The 21,010-nt window shown below is 38.8% G+C and overlaps 1 protein-coding gene across 10 annotated transcripts in view; it reads left to right on the top strand.

The window, feature by feature from the left end:
- Positions 1-6,457: 6,457 nt before the first annotated feature.
- The window catches only part of LOC127575402 (doublecortin domain-containing protein 2), a 135,110-nt gene continuing 120,557 nt past the window's right edge, over positions 6,458-21,010 (top strand). For 6 of the 10 annotated variants that reach the window (XM_052025242.1, XM_052025237.1, XM_052025241.1 and 3 more), the window contains exons 1-5: positions 6,458-6,556; positions 7,797-8,035; positions 13,021-13,119; positions 16,232-16,521; positions 19,258-19,306. In XM_052025242.1, the coding sequence (XP_051881202.1) occupies positions 13,105-13,119; positions 16,232-16,521; positions 19,258-19,306 (354 nt within the window). In that variant the 5' untranslated portion in view covers positions 6,458-6,556; positions 7,797-8,035; positions 13,021-13,104. Of the gene's footprint in view, positions 6,557-7,796; positions 8,036-8,243; positions 8,292-13,020; positions 13,120-15,978; positions 16,522-19,257; positions 19,307-21,010 lie in introns of those variants that run through there. The other 4 variants (XM_052025243.1, XM_052025238.1, XM_052025236.1 and 1 more) reach the window with 4 other exon arrangements.

Below are 21,010 nucleotides of genomic sequence, written 5' to 3'. Positions count from 1 at the left end.
CTTTGTTCTGTGAGAAATTTGCTTGTGTTTACAATGCTTTAATAATTTATACATTGCAAAATATATGTTTCAACTCCTTTAAGACATTAGCTTTGTGAACCAAATGATAGAAGATTATGCATTGGACTAGAATTCAGCGTGGGAACTGTGAGGAAGAGTTTTGCATCATTGCAGGCAGATATGCTTATCTAGAATACACTTGTATTTACATAAATTGCTTTCATAACATTCATAAACCATGGATTCTAGGTAAATCTTTCCTTGTTTCCAAACTATTAATAACTCAAATCATCTTTAAATATTCGTATAAAGGATTATTGATTTAAAATATTATCTATTTTACTTTCCATGAGTCAGGTAGCATTCATGGAAATGCTTCCAGCATTTTTTATTTGGTCTATACAACCAGTTTTGTTTCTAATTATCCTTAGCTTTTTCCATAAAACTATAAATATAAAGGCAGGTTGGTCACAAGATGTGACTTTGCTAAGGATCGAAAATACAGCAGTGACTTCCTAAGTAGCTTACCCCTCATTACCGAAGTGAGTTTAGAACCCTAAAATAGTAGCTGTACATTAACTATATCAGATGTAATTGTTATCACTGTTGATCTGTTAACTATATAATTTGCAACTGTTACTTGTCTTTCAGTTAAAAAAAGTTACATTCTACAAAACCAAGCAGATAATTGAAATTGAGTAAAATATTCAAGCCCTTGAGTAGAACTTGAGTAGATCATGGCTAACCTTATCTTAATTCCTTCTATCCAGCTTGATTCTCTAACCCTTAATAGACTTGCCTAAAAAAATCTATCAACCTCAGTTTCAAAGTTTCCAATTTTTCCACCTTCTGTTTCCACTTAAGTTATCCCTCTTGTTCTGGACTGCCCTAGCAGAGGAAATATTTTTACCCTCTCTACCTTAAACACCCAAATTAGTTACCTCCCTTTTTTCCTCTCAACAGAATATACAACTGGTCCATACAATCAGTCTTTATAATTTACCTCTCTAGATCAGGCATCATTTTGGTAAATCCATGCTACACTTCCACAATAGTCATTTTTTCTTCTTGAGGAGCCATATGCAGAACTGATTGCTGTACTCAGATAGGCTCTGTCAAGAACTCCACCCAACTGTACATAAGTGCCACCACTTTGTATTCCAGCCTTTTTGATACAAGTGGCAACACTCCATTAGATTTTAAATTATTTTTTGTATTAGCCCACTGACTTTTGGTGATTTCTGTAATGAAGCACAATAACAAACTGCTCTTCTGAGGAGCCTATCTTTCACCATTGAGAAAATACCATGGTCTATCTTCCTTAGGGCCAAAGTGGAGGACCACACATTTTCCCACAATGAACACAACTTGCTACAGTTTAACTCCTTAACTTAATCTATGTACCTACCTTTGTAATTTCCTGTTCTATGATATGCCATCATAATTGATAGCATCAATGCACTTGGATAATAGCATGTATGAAAATAAGGCTTATTCTGAGACTGAGTATGATTGCGAGAGGAATCTTTGTTTAGGTTTGATGATAAGAGCACCTAGCATTCTGCAACGTTTGACAAGTTTGCATAACTAATATGTCTTGATCAATGGGAAATCCGTTTACAACTGACAGCCCAGTGCAACTTCTCCAAGAGTTTTACTAATCCCCTAAAAACTGCAAATCAATTTTCCACAATATCCGTCATTGTTTACAGCGGTCCCCAGCTAAGTATAATTATCAAGCCCACCAATACACAATTATTGCAAAGTTGGATTCTGTGCAAAATTAAGGACTTGTAGGAGAGGTGGTTAATTTCCTGTGTTTCATTTCTAGGGACTGAATTAATGCAATTTTATCAAATTCCTGCCTGCAAGGTTTTAACAAAGCCATTTAACCTGGTTCATAAAAGAGCGCAGCACAGAAGGTGAACATTTAGTCTATCAATTTTTTGACAGTGCTGGTCTTGCTACATATGCTCATGACTTTGCCAAAATAGATCATTGATGAATTTAACAACAACACAATAATCAATGGGCCATAATTGTGCATGTGGTAATTTCAACTCTGCAGAGAGTTTTGATTTAAGCGAAGTTATTAGAAGGAAGAACCAGGAAGAGTTTAAGTACTTCCTATTAGATTATTGATTGGGTCATCCTGGGTATTCCAATGCATCTCTTAGTGATTAGTTATGGAATGTGTGCCTAAGGATGAGATTATGTTTTCTTGGGACAAACTGCTTTTAACCAATATTACACTTGTCCTGTACGTACAAAGTGCAAAAAGTTCCATAGTGTTCAATTCCTCAACTAACTTAATGTCAAGCAGCAAGTATGTTAAGAAGATTAGAATAAATTGGAAAATGAAGGGAAGTATCAACTCCAAACGAACGAAATATGTGTGTTTGTGACTGCAGAGAACTCACGTAACAAAGTGGCTCATAATCTTTTGCTGACATCAATCCCAACACATTGCCTGCCAGTGTAAACAATACATCTGTATAATTAAACCCTTTCAATCAGGATCTCTAGGTGTGAAATGAAGCATCACATTCAGTGCAGGTGTCATGAACTCTTTCATGAGACTTCTGAAAATATCTTGTATCTTATTCTACGGCAGAATTACATACTGTGAAAGATAAGCTACTAATTATCTTTGTAATGAAACAATTGCAGTTTTTCCTGACCAGTCTTGTGACTGAGTGGGTAGAATTTCTTCGCTGTTAATAATTATTTTCAAGCACTTTGCAAAAAAGCTTTTCTTGGAGGTGATTACTCCACTTATTCAAGGACAGATCAATTATATCTTTGATCCTAGTGGGGCAGTTACCTGTTAGCACTGGGGACAACCAGTCAGATTAAATGGGTTGATAACTTCTGAGTTCTAGTTGCAAATTTTAAATGTATCTGGACTTCCTTAAGATCAGCCATGTTGACCTCACAGTTTGCCTTGTTATGGCCTTGTATCTTATTGTCTGTCTGCACTGCACTTTCTCTGTAACTGTAACACTTTATTCTGCATTCTGTTATTGTATTTCCTTGTATTACCTCAATGTACTGTTGTAATGAAATGATCTGAATGGATGGCATGCAAAACAAGTTTTTCACTGTACCTTGGTATGTGTGACAATAACAAACCAACTTACCAATTTGCTAAACATTATCATTTTAAGAGGAGTGGTGCACAGTAAGTAATAAAAGTGGGTAGGTTTTTACTTGAAAAGAAAAAAAAATTGAACAAGGATAGAATTTTATGATGCTGTGTGCCCCCTGTTAAATCAAAATCTTAATTTGGTAAGGGATTTAAGATGTCCCAGGTTTCCCACATTCTCACAGTTATTTGTATCAATCTTAAGATGGCCTCTGATATCTCCATTGTGATAGGGAGGCTTTGCTAACACCTTGCTCACATCCCTATACACAATACACTGGTCACTCGATGGGTGATGCATTTCTTATCCCTCTGGTCTCCAGACTCCCTGTCACAGCTTTCCTTGTACCTCTCCATCAATGTTATTGTGGTTGGTGCTCTTCTGATCTTTTTATTTCCTTCCGAGGTATTCCCCATATTCCTTTCCTTTTTGTTTCCTTGCTGTGTTGAAATTAAGAATTGATGTGAAACTTACAGTTCTGAGGGGAGACTCGGAATTTAAAATCATGAAAATCTTTGATAATGTTGTAAGGCCATCAAATTAAATGTTACTAGGTGGAGGATGAGGAAGAGGAGGCTTTGGCGGCACAGTTCTCTTTCAAAGAAATCTCTCTCGGAGTAATGGTGTGAAATGCTCTACCATAGGAAATTGATGAGGCAGGCTATTGCACTTATTAGAGGGAAAATCGTTAAATATTTTAAGTAGTACATAATAGGGATGATTTAAAGTGCGAGGAGAGTGTACTCTGTTGTGGATCATCCCAGCAAAGAGCTGGCATAGTCGTGATATGCGAAATGGCTAAGTACTATGCAACAAATGTCCATAATGTTATTATTCTTTCTAATGGGAATAAGGAGGCAGTCCTGTAGAAAGAGTATCAAGAATTAGCAGGAACATGAGTGTAATAATCTCTGCATTATTTCTTGAGACATGTGCAAATGTACTTGGAGGCAGACAGATTGGGAGAGTTCACTTATGGCAAAAGACCTGGTGTGGAAAAGGGGGTTCCTTTCCATGTGAAATTGGTACCAACTTTTGGGACCAGATGGAATTGTAGTATTGGGCTGGGCTTCACTTGGACTTGAGATGGGACCCACATCCAAGTAGAAACGGGCTTTTAACTAGTAAGAAGGTGGAGGAATCGACAAGAAATGTAAAGATCCTAAGTAGGTGAGAAAATTGACAGTAAGGGAGCAACTAGCATTATAGCAGAGGTGGGCTCCAACCATAAACAGAGAGGAAATTCTACAAAAAAATGAGTTAAATTGACTGTACAACAATGCACACAATGTGGATTGCTGGGAGCTGGAGACAGTCATACTTTGGGACAATCAGACACAGTAGGGATTACTGAAAGATGATTACAGAAAAATTAGGATGAGTAAATAAACTGTCTTTTCTAAAGTTACTTAGTAAAGTCAGAGAGGGGGAAGTGGACAAAGAGTAGACAAATTTAGAACCAATATAGATCAAGATAAAAGATAATGAAAGCTCAATCACACAAATCCATATACCATATGTGTGAATGAAGCATGGAGAAAGAAATATACAGACTAATTAGAGCAATGAGGAAGGAAGCTGGAATTATAATCATGGGGAGGTTTTATTTACCCCACCATTAACTCAACCAAAGACGCAAATAAAGGGTATAGGAATAGAGTTACTATGTTGTAAACAGGACTCCTTTCTAACCCTATATATAAAATGCCAACAAGGGATGATTCATTATTAAATGTAGTAATGTCGAATGAAATATAACAGATATGAAGAATAAGGAGCGGAACATCCAGGCAACAGTGACCAATATAGTATATTTTAAGATGGTAATAGAAAAGGATATAAGTATGAAAAAAAAGTTTAATAGATTGGAATAAAACTGATTTTGAGGGGCAAAAAATAGAACTTGGGAAAATAAGTTAGTCAAACAGTGACCTGGAACAACAAAGGAAAACATTTAAAATGATATTCAACAGAGTTCAGGAAAATATATTCCACCTAAAGAACAAACTAAACCCTTATGAAAATCCATGGATGAATAATGATACGGGGAAAAATAGGGGATGAGGGAAAAAGTACACATTAAGGAGATGGATGGCAGAGAAGTGCACAGTAAAGGAAAAAAATTAAAGGATTAGGAAGAATGTAAAACAAAAAGAAGGCAAAGGTGAACTATGACATTAAATTATCAAGAACAAAATTTTAAATATTTTACAGATACAGCAAGGCCAAAATATTAAATTATCATTTTACTTTGGCATTTACCAGTGAGGTAGAAGAGGTGGACATGACTTGGGCTGAAATGATATGAGTACATGGAAAAAGAAGATATCTTAAATAAGCTAATCAAACTCAAAAAGCATAAAACCCTGGTGCAGGTGGATTGCATCAATGCATTTTGAAAGAAGCTGATGACATAACACTCCAGGGAAAACAATCCAAGTTTGTCCAACCTCTCCTTTTAGCTAATACTCTCTAATCCAGGCAACATCATGGTGAACCTCTTCTGCACCCTCTCCAAAGCCTCCATAGCCTTCCTGTAATGCAGCGACCAGAAATACACACAATCCTCCAAATTTGGCCTAACCAAATTTTATACAGCTGCAACATGACTTGCCAACTTTTATACTCCATGCTCCAACCAATAAAGGCACATATGATGCTTTACCTCCCTATCTTGTTGTGTTGACACTTTCAGGGAGCTATGTGCTTGTGCCCCAAGATCCCTCTCTACATCAGTGCTCTTAAGGGTTCTGCCATTCACTGTATACTTTTATCTTACATTTGACCTCCCAAAGTGCAGCACCTCACATTTGTCTGGATTAAATCCCATCTGCCATTTCTCCACCCATATATCCAACTGATCTGCATCCTGCTGTGTCCTTTGACAACCTTCCTCGATATCCACAATTCTAAGCTTGAGGACAATTTTCATGTCATTTGCAAACATGTGAATTAGCCCACCTACATTTTTGTCCACATCATTTATAAATGCTCTTTTATTGTCTTTTATTTTTTCCTACTACAGATGTTAAGCTGACTAGTCTATAATACCGAGTATTAAAATATTTACAGTTTGACACTTTTCTTTTTTAAGAAGGTGCAAATCACTTACCTTATATCAGTATTTAAAATATTATCCTTCCTGCCATCATTCCAAATTTAGTCTCAGTCATAAAACTTGAGACTGTTTATGTGTTTCTAAGCAACAGTGTGCAATGATATACAGGAGATATACATGCTGCATAATTTTTCTTTTACAGTGTCACTCCAAAATCTCTCCCAGCCATTTTAGATCTTCTGTTATGAGTGAATCGATATGTTAGTATGCTGGGCTTGACTTAACAATAAGAAGCTTGAGGATTGTTTCCAAGTTTAACAGCAACAGGAGCAGACCTGAGCATGTGAAGCAGGTATGATTCATGTGAGAGGCTTTGAGTGAGAAGAGCTCGTGCTGTGAAGCTGGCTTGTTCTCTAAATGTACAGATGTCGACTAAGCATTTCATTATTTATAATTGTTATCCAATTAAGGATCATTCTTTGAAACTTGGTTTCATTTTCAAAACGTTGTCACAAAATCAGGTCAAAAAAAGCAAGGTTAATGATTTGCTAATTATGCCCATATAAGGCATGCAGTTGACTTTGTACCATGTTTTCAGGTTAAGGAGCTGCTCACACTGACCAGTTATGCTTAAAGCAGCTTACACGTTGTTAAATCATGTCAAAGATGCGGTTTTCATAGAAATGTTTTTCTCCTTCAAAACATGAAAGTTGAGGATACAACCTTGTACTGGTATTTCTCTTCCAGAGAATTGGCCAGAATTGTTCCAACAGAGATAATTTCAACAGTGCACAGATTGGTAATATTTGTGGCCTTTGATCTTTGTTAACTAGGGGCAGAATCTTATACAGACAGTATAATGAAGCTAAGATTTCCTAAATTTGGTGACTATTTTGAAAGTCCTTCTTCAATGCTAGAAAGAATGATTTCAGAGGCAGAGTGGCTGAGAATTTTTCCTTGTTAACCCTTGCAGCATAGGCATCATAGACATCCATGCCTCCGAAAATGTGGTGGCTGTCTATTGTCTTTTTTTTGGGTACCACAGCAGTCCTTGTGGCGAAGGTGTTCACACAGTGGTGTCAGGTATGGAGTTCTAGGAGTCTGATCCAGAGACGGCAAGAAAGCAACAGTGCATCTCCAGATCAGGATGGTGTGAGTCAGCAATGAAACTTGTGATGTTGTCACATATATCTGCTGCCTTTGTGTTGCCACAGATTTGGGAAGGCATGTTAGGAGGACTCCACCATTGATGCTTTTTAAGAGCCATGAACATTCCCTCAAGTTAACTCCTGCAGTGTCTCAAATTACATTGGATATGAGAGTGAATAAGAGTTTGGACAAGTGATATGAAAATAACAACAGGGAGACCTTGAGTAAGGGTAAATATGAGAAAAAATAGGAGAAGCCAGGGCTAGGGAGAAAGGGAGAGAAGTGAGAGCAGGATAACAGGACTGATAGAGAGGGCAATGGAAAGGCAGAGGAAGTAAGGTGTGAAGAATGGTATTGGAAAGAATGTGAAGGTGAGAACAAAAACAATGGTTTAAAGTAAAACTGGGGGAAGCTCTCGTTAAACTTTTCGCCCTTGGCTGTAGGCAACGTTTTCAAGCAGCCAATGGAAGGAAGGAAGGGAAGTCGGCGCCTTTGCATTGTTAGCCCAGGGCCAGTACTTCGTGTGGGTCGGAATTAATCAATAGGGGAATGGAAGCTGGTGACAGCAGCTGACTGTCGGCATTGAGCGCTTGCAATAAGCCGGGAGCGGGGTCCAAGGAGAGCGAGAGGAGCGACGCACGGACACCACGGGGCATCCACAGCCCTCACTCACATGGTTAGAGTAAGTGAGCTAAACGGTACACTTTGCTTTGTTATTTTTCCCAACCTCTTTTGTCACATCTCTGCCTCTCTCTCTCTCATGTGTTGTTGGAAGGGTTGGACCGTGTGTCCATGAACCTGGATTTCCCACTCTTTCCACGGTTCTGTTCACCCGTGTTTAACCTATCTGGAGATACTGTCTTAGTCACAGAACACGCATTACGCTGGGAATAAAAGCCTCGTAAGGACGGGTTTTAAGAGAGATGCTCGGTATACAGGTTTGTATATTTTGTGCTGTGGTCTGACGCTTCAGAATTTGCAAAGCACAGTTAATTACACCGCAGTCCACGATTCCTACTACGACTATGGTAAGTACAGGGAAGTCCCAATTCGAACAACTGTCACACTGCTGTATCTTTTGCATCCTTCGTGGTCAGAAGTGAATCTGGTGATATTTTAAATTAATCGAAATAGAGGCGGAACCTTATGATCCTGTGATTTAACAGCGAACCCGCAGGAGAAGAAATTGGACACTACTCCATGCCTGACAACCAGTGCATTCCACTAACCTCGTCTGTTTTTAAACACTGCGTTCTCACCGTCGTTACTTAATCCAGTTTATTGGACAGTTCAATGTTTTTAAAGTTCGAAAGTACACCACAAGTTAGAGGAGTTGTTTCCAAATAGTCAGCTACCTGCAGTGAACTTCCAGAACAGAAACAGAAAGTGGTGGCAACAGATTCTGGAGCGGGTTTCAATAAGAACTTCACTGAAAAGGATACACTTGCATGATTTTGGCCAATTAGGGAGGTTGTGTTTTTCAAAGAACCAGCACAGGGGGAGCCGGGTGGGTTGGGGTGGGCTGTGACGGCCTCTTGCGTTTCACTCTTATGTTTCCAGCAGATTAATAGGGGCAAACTGTAATCTGATTTAGGAGAAGGGGTTGCAATCATTTAACAACATTTGCCGACAGAGCTTAACTTTTCTATGATGAGCAGAAGTATTTAAACCCCAAGTGAGAATAAAACAAACCCTGCAGATGCTGGCAATCTGAAATCAAAATAGATGATGTCGGAAACATTCCGGAAGGCACTGCCTTAAACGGCAGTGGAGGCAGGTGCTTTCACAGTATTTAAGAGGCATCTGGACCAGCATTTGAATCACCAGGGTGTAAAAGACTCTGGACCAAGTGCTGGTAAATGGGATTGGTACAGATGGGTATTTGATAGTTGGCATAGACATGATGGGTTGTTTCTGTGCTTGGAGTCAATGACTCATCAGTCCAGGCAGCATCCGTGGCAGTTCAATATCTTCTCTTTCCACCGATGCTGCCTGACCAACTGAGTGTTTCCAGCATAAAACACAGACAAGTTCTGAAATAAAACATACACAGGATAGTGATATTTGCTCATATCTAAGGCAGATGGTCTGTTAGACCTACTGGTATTTCAATCCATGTAACACCTTTGGGATGTGGAACTCACGGAATAGAAGACGGTGAAAGTAATTCCCACATAGCACCCTTAGCCTGTTGTTCCTGCTTTCTTAATTCTGTTATTCGTCTGTTAATGTCAATTGCATTCAGAGATATGTTAAAATTCTGCAGAAAGTGCAATGCAACCAATGGATAGGAAATACTGTTTTTCAAGACTAATTCATTTAGACATCTTAGAAAGTTTGTTGTATGCTACACATTGTCACTGTGTGTAGTGCTTATTTTTTCAAAGTTTGCATGCATGCTGGATAGATAGATTTTTAGAGCTGTTGGATAGATTTACCCAATAATGAGATTCAAGTAATGAAATTCTGTAAATAGATAAAATATCATGGTCATCAGACTAAATATCACTCTAAGCAAGACTGAGGAGATCATTTATCAGGGATGAGGCTTGCTGGGGATGACTAAATGTAATGTTATGAATCTTCATTATATATTTTCAATGAAAAAGCAAACCACATTTAGCAAGTGCATTTCTTTTTATCTTATGGCAACCTTCATGTCTATTTAAGCAGGGGATAGTTTGTGTTTGTATCATAAAATGTATGATACAGAAGGTAGCATTTGGTTCATGTAAAAAGCCTAGTTAGATGAGTCCCACTGCCCAGCTCTCCGTCCAAAGCCTTACAGTTTCTGGTTCATCGAGTGTTCCTCTCAATTTTGTTTAGAAGTGATTATTGTTTCTACCTTCAACACGCTTTCAGGCTATGAGTTCCAGAATTCTGCCGCTCAATGTTTTTTTTTGTTAAATTCTCCTGTATTCCTCTTCCTATTACCTTAAATCTACACCCCTCCCCTTTTGATACCTCTCAGTCTCTTCAAGAGAAATTGATCTTTCATTATTTTATATACCTCAATTAAATTTTCTTTCAACCTCTTCTGTTCATAATAAAGCAACTCCACCTAAGCCGATCTTACCTCATATATAAACCTAACCAGCCATGGGATGTTCCAAACTTTCTCTATACCCTCTGCTAGTGTTATCACATATGGGGATCAGAACTAGTGCAGAAGAGATTCAACAGGACGTTGCTTGGAATGGAGGGCTGTAGTTATAAGGAGAGGTTGGACAGGCTAGGTTTATTCTCATTGGAACATAGGAGGCTGAGGGGCATCTTACAGAGGCTTTTAAAATTATGAGAGGCATTGATAGGATAAAAGTCAGACTGTTTTTCTCAGGATAGTAGAATCTACCCTAGAGGGCACAGGTTTAAGGTGAGAGAGGAGAAGTTTAAAGAAGATCTGAGGAGTAAGGTTTTCACACAGAGGATGGTGGTGATCTGGAATGAGCTGCCAGAGGAGGTGGTAGAGGTAGAAACGATTATGTTAAAAGGCATTTGGACAGGTACTTGAATAGGGAAGGTGTTGAGAGATACAGGCCTAATGCAGGCAAATGGGATTAGCATAGATAGGCATCACTGTCGGCATGGATGAGGTAGGCCGAAAGGGCCCGTTTCTGTGCTGTATAATTCCATGATTCTATGATTCTACACTATGATGCTGGAGGAACTCAGCAGGCCAGGCCGGTTCGGATTGACTGCCTGCTTTTCTCTAACCCAAAACGTTGACCGCCTGCTTTTCTCCACGGATACTGCCTGGCCTGTGAGTTCCTCCAGCATCAGTGTTTTTCATCTGGATTCCAGCATCTGTAGTCCTTTGTTTCTCTTTTATGATTCTACAGTGCTCCAGGTATTTTATACAGTTCTGTCATAACTTCCCCATTCTTATATTCTGTACCTTAGCCAATAAAATCAAGTGTGCCTTGTATCTTCTCAATTGCTCCATCTATTTGCCCTGTTACTTTTGGAAACCTGTGTTCACACAGTCCAACATCCCTCTGTTTTTCTATTGCTCTCAGTATCCTACTATCTATGTATTTCTTTGCCTTGTTTGTCCTTCCTAGATGCATTGCATTCGACGTCTCCGGATTCAGTTCCATTTTGCCACAATTTTGCTTGCTGACCAGTCCAAAGTCAAAGTCACAGTCAAAGTCGAGTTTATTGTCATATGCACAAGTACATGTATGTATGCACAAGTGCAATGAAAATCTTGCAGCAACATCACCAGCACATAGCGTCAGATACACAACATTCAAAAGAAAAAGATAACTTAAACATAAATTATACTGAATTTTTACAAGAAAGAACACAATTCAAACAAGAAAACAAAATCCAATGAAGTGCAAAGTGGCCAAAGTGATCATAGTGTTGCTATATTGAGGTAGTGGTTAGGGTTGTGCAGGTTGGTTCAGTAACTGAATGGTTGAAGTGAAATGGCTGTTCTTGAACCTGGTGGTGTGACTCCAGGCTTCTGTACCTCCTGCCCAATGGTAGCTGCAAGAAGACGGCATGGCCCGAATGGTGGGGATGATGTTAAGGATGATGGGTCCATTGATATCTTCCTGTTGAAAATAGCTTAATTCCTTGCTTCAATCAGACACATGGCCAATTTTTGTATCATCTGCATTTAAATGTAAGCCATCGATATATACCACAACATGCAAAGAACATTACACTGAGTTTGACAAACCCCACTGAAGTTTCAGTTGCCAAAGTTCCTATGAACGACCTTTTGGCCCTGAGACAATTTTGGATCCAATTTCTTACTTTCTATTGGATCCCAAGAAATTTTACTTTCCTGATTAGTGTGCAGTGTGGGATCTTGACAAATAAAATCAGCCTGCTCTATTGCCATCTAAACACATTGCAACTGTCTGGAATGAACAATGAATTTTCCAACTTCAGGCAAACTGCCTGCTTGTGTTTCCCATTATCATACTTATGTCCCTTTCTCATCCCATTTCTTGAAAATACCTTGCTTATGGTCAGTACTCATGCTCATCACCTGATTTATCTTAAATTATCTCCATATAGTCTTTTATTTTACACCTCACTCCTCCCGTCAGCTCTGTTTTAAAACCTGTAAGTGCTCCACTCTTCCCCCAGTTCTGAGGAAGGGTCATTGGTCCTTTGACAGAGGATACACAAGAGACTGCAGATGCTGGAATCTAGAGCAACAAACAATCTGCTGGAGGAACTCAGCCGGTCAAGCAACATCTGTGGGGGGAAAGGAATTGTCAATGTTTTGGATCGAAACCCTGCATCACGGTTTCTGGTCAAGTTGCAGGTTTTCGACCCGAAACATTGACAATTCCTTTCCCCCCACAGATGTTGTTCGACCCACTGAGTTCCTCCAGCAGATTGCTTGTTACTTCTTGCTAGTAAGTTTGTGATTCAATGTTTTGAACTGAGTGTCCAAATACCAGTGACTTTAAGTTTTATTTCACTCTGTACAATGGGTGCTGGTCATCAAAACAAAAAATAATTGTTTACCTTTAATGAAAATTATGATCCCTAATCACATTTCCTCCAGTTATAATTGAAATATTTCGTACACTAATTGAGTGTTCAGGCTGAAGTAAAACAAGTATTGAAATGATTAGTGACATAGAATTTTAAACTCACTTTTAATTTCATTTTTTTTAACAATATGATTTTTTTTCCTTATAGGTGCCATATTGTGTATCCTGGCTGAAGAGGATCTGCTTTTGAGACACTGCCAAGTCTGTTCTTATAGTCATTGCCCGGAGGTGTATGACAGTAACTCAGGTGGGCTTGTCTGAGATATTCTCTGCCTGCCCATGAGGATCCAAGTAGAAGGAGCCTGTCCCGCCAGTCCATGTCACATCTACAAATGATTAGCATTTGATGTTTGTTTCTAACTGTAAGATTGCAGATCTAGTATTATTGTGGTGGCACAGTGCACTGAGCTCCCGTATGCAGCATGGACTGGTAGGCTGTGATTTGGTGGCAGTGGATCATCTTGTGGTTTGAAGACACTATGAGCTCTGGAGAGGGTGCAGAGGAAATAAGTAATGATATTGCCGGGGAAAATATAATTGAGATGTATAAAACTGTGAGAGGTTTAGACTGAGTAAACAGAAAGGGCTTATTACATTAGCAGAGCGATCAGTAACCAGGGGCCTTAGATAAAAGCTAACTGGTAAAAGGATTTGAGAAATAATATTCCTCAATTAGTGGTGTGGTCTAGAACTCACTGCTTGGAAGGCTTGCATGGAGGCACCCTCAGCACATCTAAAAAGTACTGTAGGAGCACTTGAAGACCCATAATCTGCAGGGCTGAGGACCAAGAGATATGGGGTTAATCTAACATTCACATTTGGACACAATGGGCCAGATGGCCTCCTTCGGTGCTGTACATTTCTGTGATACTGTTCAAATATTTTAGACGGCTTAGCCAGTTTGGAGTGACCCTTGTTGTTATACATTGTGAACAACTCCACAGTAAGATTCTGTCAATTTAGGCTGCTGCCTGGACCAACCCCTTGGTCCTCCTCACACTAGATGTAGCAGAAGAAGCCAGGGGCTATTCATTCCAGTACAGGTAAGTCTTCACAATCAATTCCAACAAACAATCCCTCTACAACTGAAAATTAACTTTTCACAAAAGTGGGGTCACGTTCCTCCAGATTATTTATGGAAAATTTTAAAGAAAAATGCTTGTTTGACTTGATAAATGAAACAGAGAAACTGGGGTAGTTTAGGAAATAAAACAAGAAAATGCTGGAAATACTCAGCAGGTAAGGCAGCATCTGTGGAGAGAGAAATAGAGTTAACATTTCATGTTGATGAACTCTCGTCAGAACTTCATCAACTTAGGGTTGGGTACTGTGCCTACCAATGGACATAGTGGCCTTGTGAGAAAGCTAGGAAATATCATCTCTGTTCCATAATCATCCAAAAGGAAAAAAATCATTAAAGAAAGAGATTGTGCACCTGGAAAGTATGAAGGAACATTTCTGCTGTAGGGATCAGGTCAGAAGTTGCTTCATCATAACAATATAGAATTGTCACATCCCAAGATTTAAAACTAGCTAAGAATTATTATATCAATGGGTAGGCTGACTCATCAAACTACTGAATACATTGGTACACCATCAGAACCCTGATGACCTGAATTCTATTGTCAACCAGAATTCCTTAGCTTCAACAGGGGGCCGTCTAAGCAGGATAAAATACATTTAGAATACAGGATAATGTGCATTTATATATCAGCCTGTGATTTTCTAACTTATGATGCATCCCATCCTTCTAATCACTGTGTTCCATGAGAAGTTTTAGCATTGTAACGTGCTCCTAAGTCTCTATTTGTCCCTGTTAATTAACAGTTATAATTTTCCATCAGCTCATTGTTTAGATTATACATTCAGAGGAAAACAAATCTTTATCCATATTTACCAGGACTTTAGCTGCTGCTGATTTTATGTTGAAGCTAGTGATTAATTCATTTCACACCTGAAAAGAAACCTTACATAGGTCTCATTACATCCATCTATTATATGGAAAAACACATGGCTAAATCTTACTTATTATGAGACAGGTGGAGGCCATTCAGCCCTTTCTGGCTCCCAACAGATCAATCCCATCATTCCCATTCTGCGTCTCCTTATTTTCCTCTAGCCCTATAATGTGTTCTCCTTCACTTGCCCCTCAACTTCCCTATGTTTTGTTTTGCTCACATGAAGGATAATTTACAGTTGCAATTAGCCTACCAGCACATCTTAGAGATGTTGGGAGAGACCATACCACCTGGCAGAAGCCCCCATGATCACAGGGAGAATGTGCAAACTCTACATATTCAGCACCTGACGTCAGGATCGAACTCTGATCTCGCGAGCTACATGGGAGGCAGCTGCAATAACTAGCACCACTCTGCCCCCCAAAATGCACCATTTTCACATTTTGTCACACATTGATCACTTCAGGTCAACATCTGCAAATCATGCTAGCTCTTCTAGCTCCACAATTACATGAAGTACAATTTTTTCCGAGGTCTGTACCTGATCCCATTCAAAGCTTGCTCACTTTATGCATCGATTCTTGCTGAACTCCAGTGACTCTTTCGACTCTGCCTTACATTATCTCCATATTCTCCACTAGTACTGTGTTTCAGTGTGAGACCTCTACTCCTTTGGCTCTTAGGTCTTGGAATCTCCTTTTGCCTACCCATACCATTGGTGGAAGAGCCTTCAAACCTAAGACTCACAATCTAGAACTCTACTCAAGGTGTTTTGTCATACCACCTCAATCTCAATTTGCAGACATTCCCTCAGACTCTTTCACTATATCCTTGGCCATTTCCTTGGGATGTTCTGCAGTGTTTATTATGGTCAACATACTACAGAAATGCTTGTCACTGTAATGTGACAGCTATATTATTAACGCACAATTGTGCAAGCAACTGACTAAAAGTCGTGGAGCATGTGTAGATTGTATTTATTAGCATTTCAAGAAGTTGTTTTGCTTACTCATTATTGCATTTATGTTTAAGAACTTTGTAACTACTGACGTGCATTAGTCTGAACTGTTCTCTGACGTACAAACGTTAACCTGCTCTAATGTGGCCTGGTATTTAATCTAAGGTGTTTTGTTTTGCTTTATTTCAAGGTCACAAATTTTCCTCCCAAGTCAGAAAAGGTAATTTTATGGTTCAGGGACTGCTGCCTTAAGTTACTGTAGTGAGGCCAAAACTAAGGTAGCAGACAAACAAGCTGACCGGCTTCACATTTCATACAGTTTGACCGTGGGACTTTACGGAGAAGACATTATCTTGATGGTCCACGTGAAACTCGTTGACTGTGAATGAAAGTGACTGCAGACATTTCTATCGTCATTATTATGATTGTTGTTATCATTAAAGGCCATGGCCACAGCATCAAGAGGAGCTCCCCCACAGCCACCGGCAGCTAAGAGTGTGATAGTTTATCGAAATGGGGATCCATTCTTCACTGGCAGAAGGTTTCTCATCAACAAACAAGTCTCCACCTTTGACACTTTCCTTAATCAGGTCACCAAGGGCATTAATGCACCCTTTGGGGCAGTCAGGAACATCTACACTCCTAAGGAGGGTCACAGAGTCTTTGATCTGGATGAACTAGAAAATGGAGCCAGCTATGTGGCGGCAGGAGTGGAGAAGTTTAAAACCTTGGAGTGAGTATTATATTCTAACATTATTACTCTTATGTAGTCAGTCTTTTGGGTCCAATATAATTTTGATCGTCCTTGGTAAGGAGGTTGACCAGTTTCTTTGTTACATTAATTTCTAGAAACTTCTGAGTTTAAATAAAGAGATCTATGAAGGCTCTATAACCTACCTGTTAGGTAATATGATAAGTTCATTGAGAAAGAACCAACTTGTGCTTGGTAATGTACTCATTACTGAGTTTATAAACAAATAATGTATGCTAAAACACTTGGTTGGCAAATATGGCAACAGAAATTTGTTAATTGCAAATAGTATAAATTTTAAAACATATGTAAAATAACCAATTCCATTCTGACATGACCAGGATGTTGGATAGAGGGCAAACACCCATTACTGGTGGGTATTACTGAGGCTGTGCAGACTTCCACAGCAGACTTCCATCACCACACCCAAGATTATAGAGACAGCATAGTCTTCCATTACATAAACTCTGTTGAAAGCCTCATACTTAACCCTGGACCCAAGCCCACCCAGTGGGATGGGGTCTGCAGCAGATTGCAATAGTTGTTGGCCTTTACCCACTGTATTTCCACTTACCGATGTTTTATTACTGTTGGCTCATGTGTGGAATTGCACTGTCCCATGACTACTTAATTTAAGGGTTCCAATGATATAGATGCAATTTTAACCCTGAATTCGGGCTGCCAGTCAAAGTGTGTGTGTGTGTGTGTGTGTGTGTGTGTGTGTGTGTGTGTGTGTGTGTGTGTGTGTGTGTGTGTGTGTGTGTGTGTGTGTGTGTGTGGTGTCGGGGGTGAGGGGGGCAGACAATCTAATTTTCCTACAATTGATCATAGCATGAACAGTGTGCACACTGACCAATTCCAATCTAATTTATAGTAGACACCCTAGTGCACAGATTTGCAGAGGAAAAATACCTTCCTTCTGAAGCAGGTAGGCTTAGTAGCAAGCCCAGTTCAAAGCAGTAGTGACCATGTAATGGACTTGTTAGGGCATTAAGACTACCAGTGCCATTTTCAGCCCGTTATTAGCCCATTAGCATCAAATGCAATTTTAAAATCGCTTCTATCTGGTGCACATTCCAATTTTGCACAAAATTCAATTTGCCATTGGTCTCTAATATCTGATGAATAATTTGTGGTGTTGTCTATTCATGATCACCATTTTGAAATGAATCTTAACTTATTGTAACATAAGCTGCAATTATCTTCCCTTGTTACTAATGGAAATTCAGTGTTTAAACAATCTTCCATGATGAGAACTCAAATAATGGAACCCTTTTACCCGAAATAGCAGAAATGAGACAGAGAAAAATATTAATGATATCAGTATCTTCCTTTTCATTCCAATTAACATACAAATGAAAATGCTTTAGAAGAACTAAACAGAGTTACAGTCAAAAGGACATTTACAAAACAATTATGTAGAAATCTTTGAGGCTAATTGAGAAGACAAATTAGTATTTTTGAAGTTCAACACTTGTGACTAAAAAGTCTGTGGAAAATCATTTATGCTCATGCTTCTGACCTTGTACTTCGATTACCAATTATGGAGTAAAGTTCTTATTGGAGTTCAAACTTGATGATCCAGATGTAAATTACACTCAAATTTTGTAAGTTTTCTGAAATGCATTTTTTGTTCACCTTTCTGCTGAAGGTTAACTGCAGATTACAGAACCATTCAAACAACAAGCATTTTAGATTGAAATATTATTTAACAATAATTTGAATTAAAAGTCACCTGTTGGTATGGTTAAAGGTTTGAATATCTACAGTTTTATTAGTACATCTTGTAATAGAGTTATCACAAAATAAGTAACATTTTTGATCAGTGTCACCATTTGTGTGGAATCAACTTTAAGGGACAAAGATTTTTAAACAATTACAGGTCTATTTGCATGCTTCATTAGCACATAGTGGTCAGCTGTTTGGAATCTGAATGCATTTTAATAGCTTAGTATTTAAAAGTTTAATTTTAAGACCCACAAACAGATGCAGTTTGCAGAAGTTCATAGTGGTAACTGTTTTGATCAGGAGCATGCCAGACTTGCTCCAGCATGCCACGTCCGAGACAACAATGTATTTTACAAATGAAACCTGATTTACATGGGCTATAATTTGTGCTTGATCTGTTAACATGGTGTGGCTGATTTTAGGTAGTTCCTTTCTAGCCAAAGCTCTAACCCTACCTCTCATTCGATCTATTAAATTTTGTTCTTCTATACCATCAAAATATTGCTTTGTTTCATCAGTTTGAAAATGAATGAATTCTTCTCTTTATATAACAGTACAATTCATGTTAAAGTGTGATTCCATCACAATAAATGACCTATTTCCCATTGGAAAAGAGAGAAGGAACTGTTGAGATGTTTCTTTACCATAACAAATAATGGCTTATGAAAAGAGGTTTAAGAGGAATATTCTGTCTGTTTTTGTTTGACAAGGAATGCACTGGACTGTTTGAGTTGTATGAAGTTCTATGAAAATGCATAATGAAATTATATACATTAAGGAGCATGATATAGAGGACCAAACAAAAGCAAGTGAATATGAAATAATTACCATTTAAATGTTTTGGGCAACAAAATCATAAATACATAATTTGTCATTTTAATGATGTTTTCCACAATAAAGCTTAAAAGTAACAGGTACATTCAGTGCTGATATTAGCTTAAAATTGAATTTAATTTGGCAACCTTAAAAACTGTTCTTATTTTTCCCCAGTTATTTACAAATTACAACAAAGAAGCCGCAGAAAAAGATAAATGAGATGGTGAGTTTCTCCATGTGTGATGCTTATTTGTTGTAGCTTTATTTTCCTTTGGTTCTATTTTTCAGTAAATTGGTTTATCATTGTCACATGTACTGACGTACCGTGAAAAACTTTGTTATGCATGCTATCCATACAGATCATTTCATCACATCAGTGCATTGAGGTAGTACAAGGGAAAAGCAAAAAACAGAATGCAGAATAAAGTGTTACAGTTACAGACAAAGTGCAGTGCAGGCAGACAATATCCTGCAAGGCCATGACGAGGTAGATTTTGAGGTCAAGAGTCCATCAAGGGGATCATTCAATAGTCTTATAACAACGGGATGCAAACTGTCCTTGAGCCTGTTGGTAGGTGCTTTCAGTCTTTTGTATCTTCTGCCCAATGGGAGAGGGGAGAAGAGAGAATGTCCGGGGTGGGTGGGGTCTTTGATTGTGCTGGCTGCTTTACTGAGGCAGTGAGAAGTGTAGACAGAGTCCATGAAGGGGAGGATGGTTTCCATGATGTGCTGAGCTGTGTCCACAACTCTCTGCAGTAGTTGCAAAATTTCCATTAACAATGTGCTTCTTTGGGACTAACAATGCTGATAATGGTATGAAACAAACCTGGTCCCCATAATATAGTAAACTGCATTTGGCAGTGTGGATGCAAACTCACTGCATTATGTTGGTACATGGCAGTGTAACCAGGAGTCAGAATCTCACTGCTTCAACTTGACATTTGTGATCCATTAACAGCTTATTTGAAAGGTACAGTAAAACTTTGATATTATTATCATGTTCACTGTTTACTCTGTGAGCTTCACGTGAACATGGAATTTTGTTGTAACCTGGTGTATATGACAATAAACTAATCTACAAGCCTATGAATAATCTGGCACATTTGGGATTCTAGTGGTGCAGGACTGTCAGATTTTCCAAGCTTCTGCATCGTATTAATACCCAACATATTTTTAATTCACTTTTTTAAGGTATCATATAGTATTATAATAATTTTTCCAGTGAACTTGACAAGTTTAAAGGGAGCGCAAAAATCCCAGCCCTGGTGAGCATCAGGGCAGTGGAGGATATCTGATCCCAGTAAGTTTGAAGTGAACCAGATGTCAAACGATTGGGATTTCTGAATAACTGGATAGCGGATTATTGGAGTTTTACTACTAGGATAAGAGATTAGATAAGATCTCTTTATTAGTCAAATGTACATCGAAACACACAGTGAAATGCACCTTTGTGTAGAATGTTCTGGGGGCAGCCCACAAGTGCCGCCACGCTTCCGGCGCCAACATAGCATGCCCAAAACTTCCTAACCTGTATGTCTTTGGAATATGGGAGGAAACCAGAGTATCTGGAGGAAACCCATGCAGACATGGGGAAAATGTACAAACTCCTTACAGATAGTAGCTGGAATTGAACCCGGGTCGCTGGCACTATAGTAGCGTTATGCTAACCGCTACACTACCTGACACAAGATGTAATGTGAAAAAACGGGCAGTAAAGGAGCTGTACCAATAGCAAAGGCCATCCTGTTTTCATTACTAAATTTGTGCACAGAATGCTTCCACAAACAGTAAAATGACTACAGGCAGAAAATGTTTTAATGGTGTTGTTTCAGGATTAGTTATTGGCTAAGATGCTGGTGAGAACTTTCCAGTTTTTCTTGGAAGTTGTGTCATGATATCTTTTACTGGGGGGAGAGGAGAAGATAGG

The sequence above is a fragment of the Pristis pectinata genome, chromosome 10 (assembly GCF_009764475.1).
Source record: "Pristis pectinata isolate sPriPec2 chromosome 10, sPriPec2.1.pri, whole genome shotgun sequence".
Lineage (NCBI taxonomy): Eukaryota > Metazoa > Chordata > Chondrichthyes > Rhinopristiformes > Pristidae > Pristis > Pristis pectinata.
This window is presented reverse-complemented; position numbering and strand designations above follow the sequence as displayed.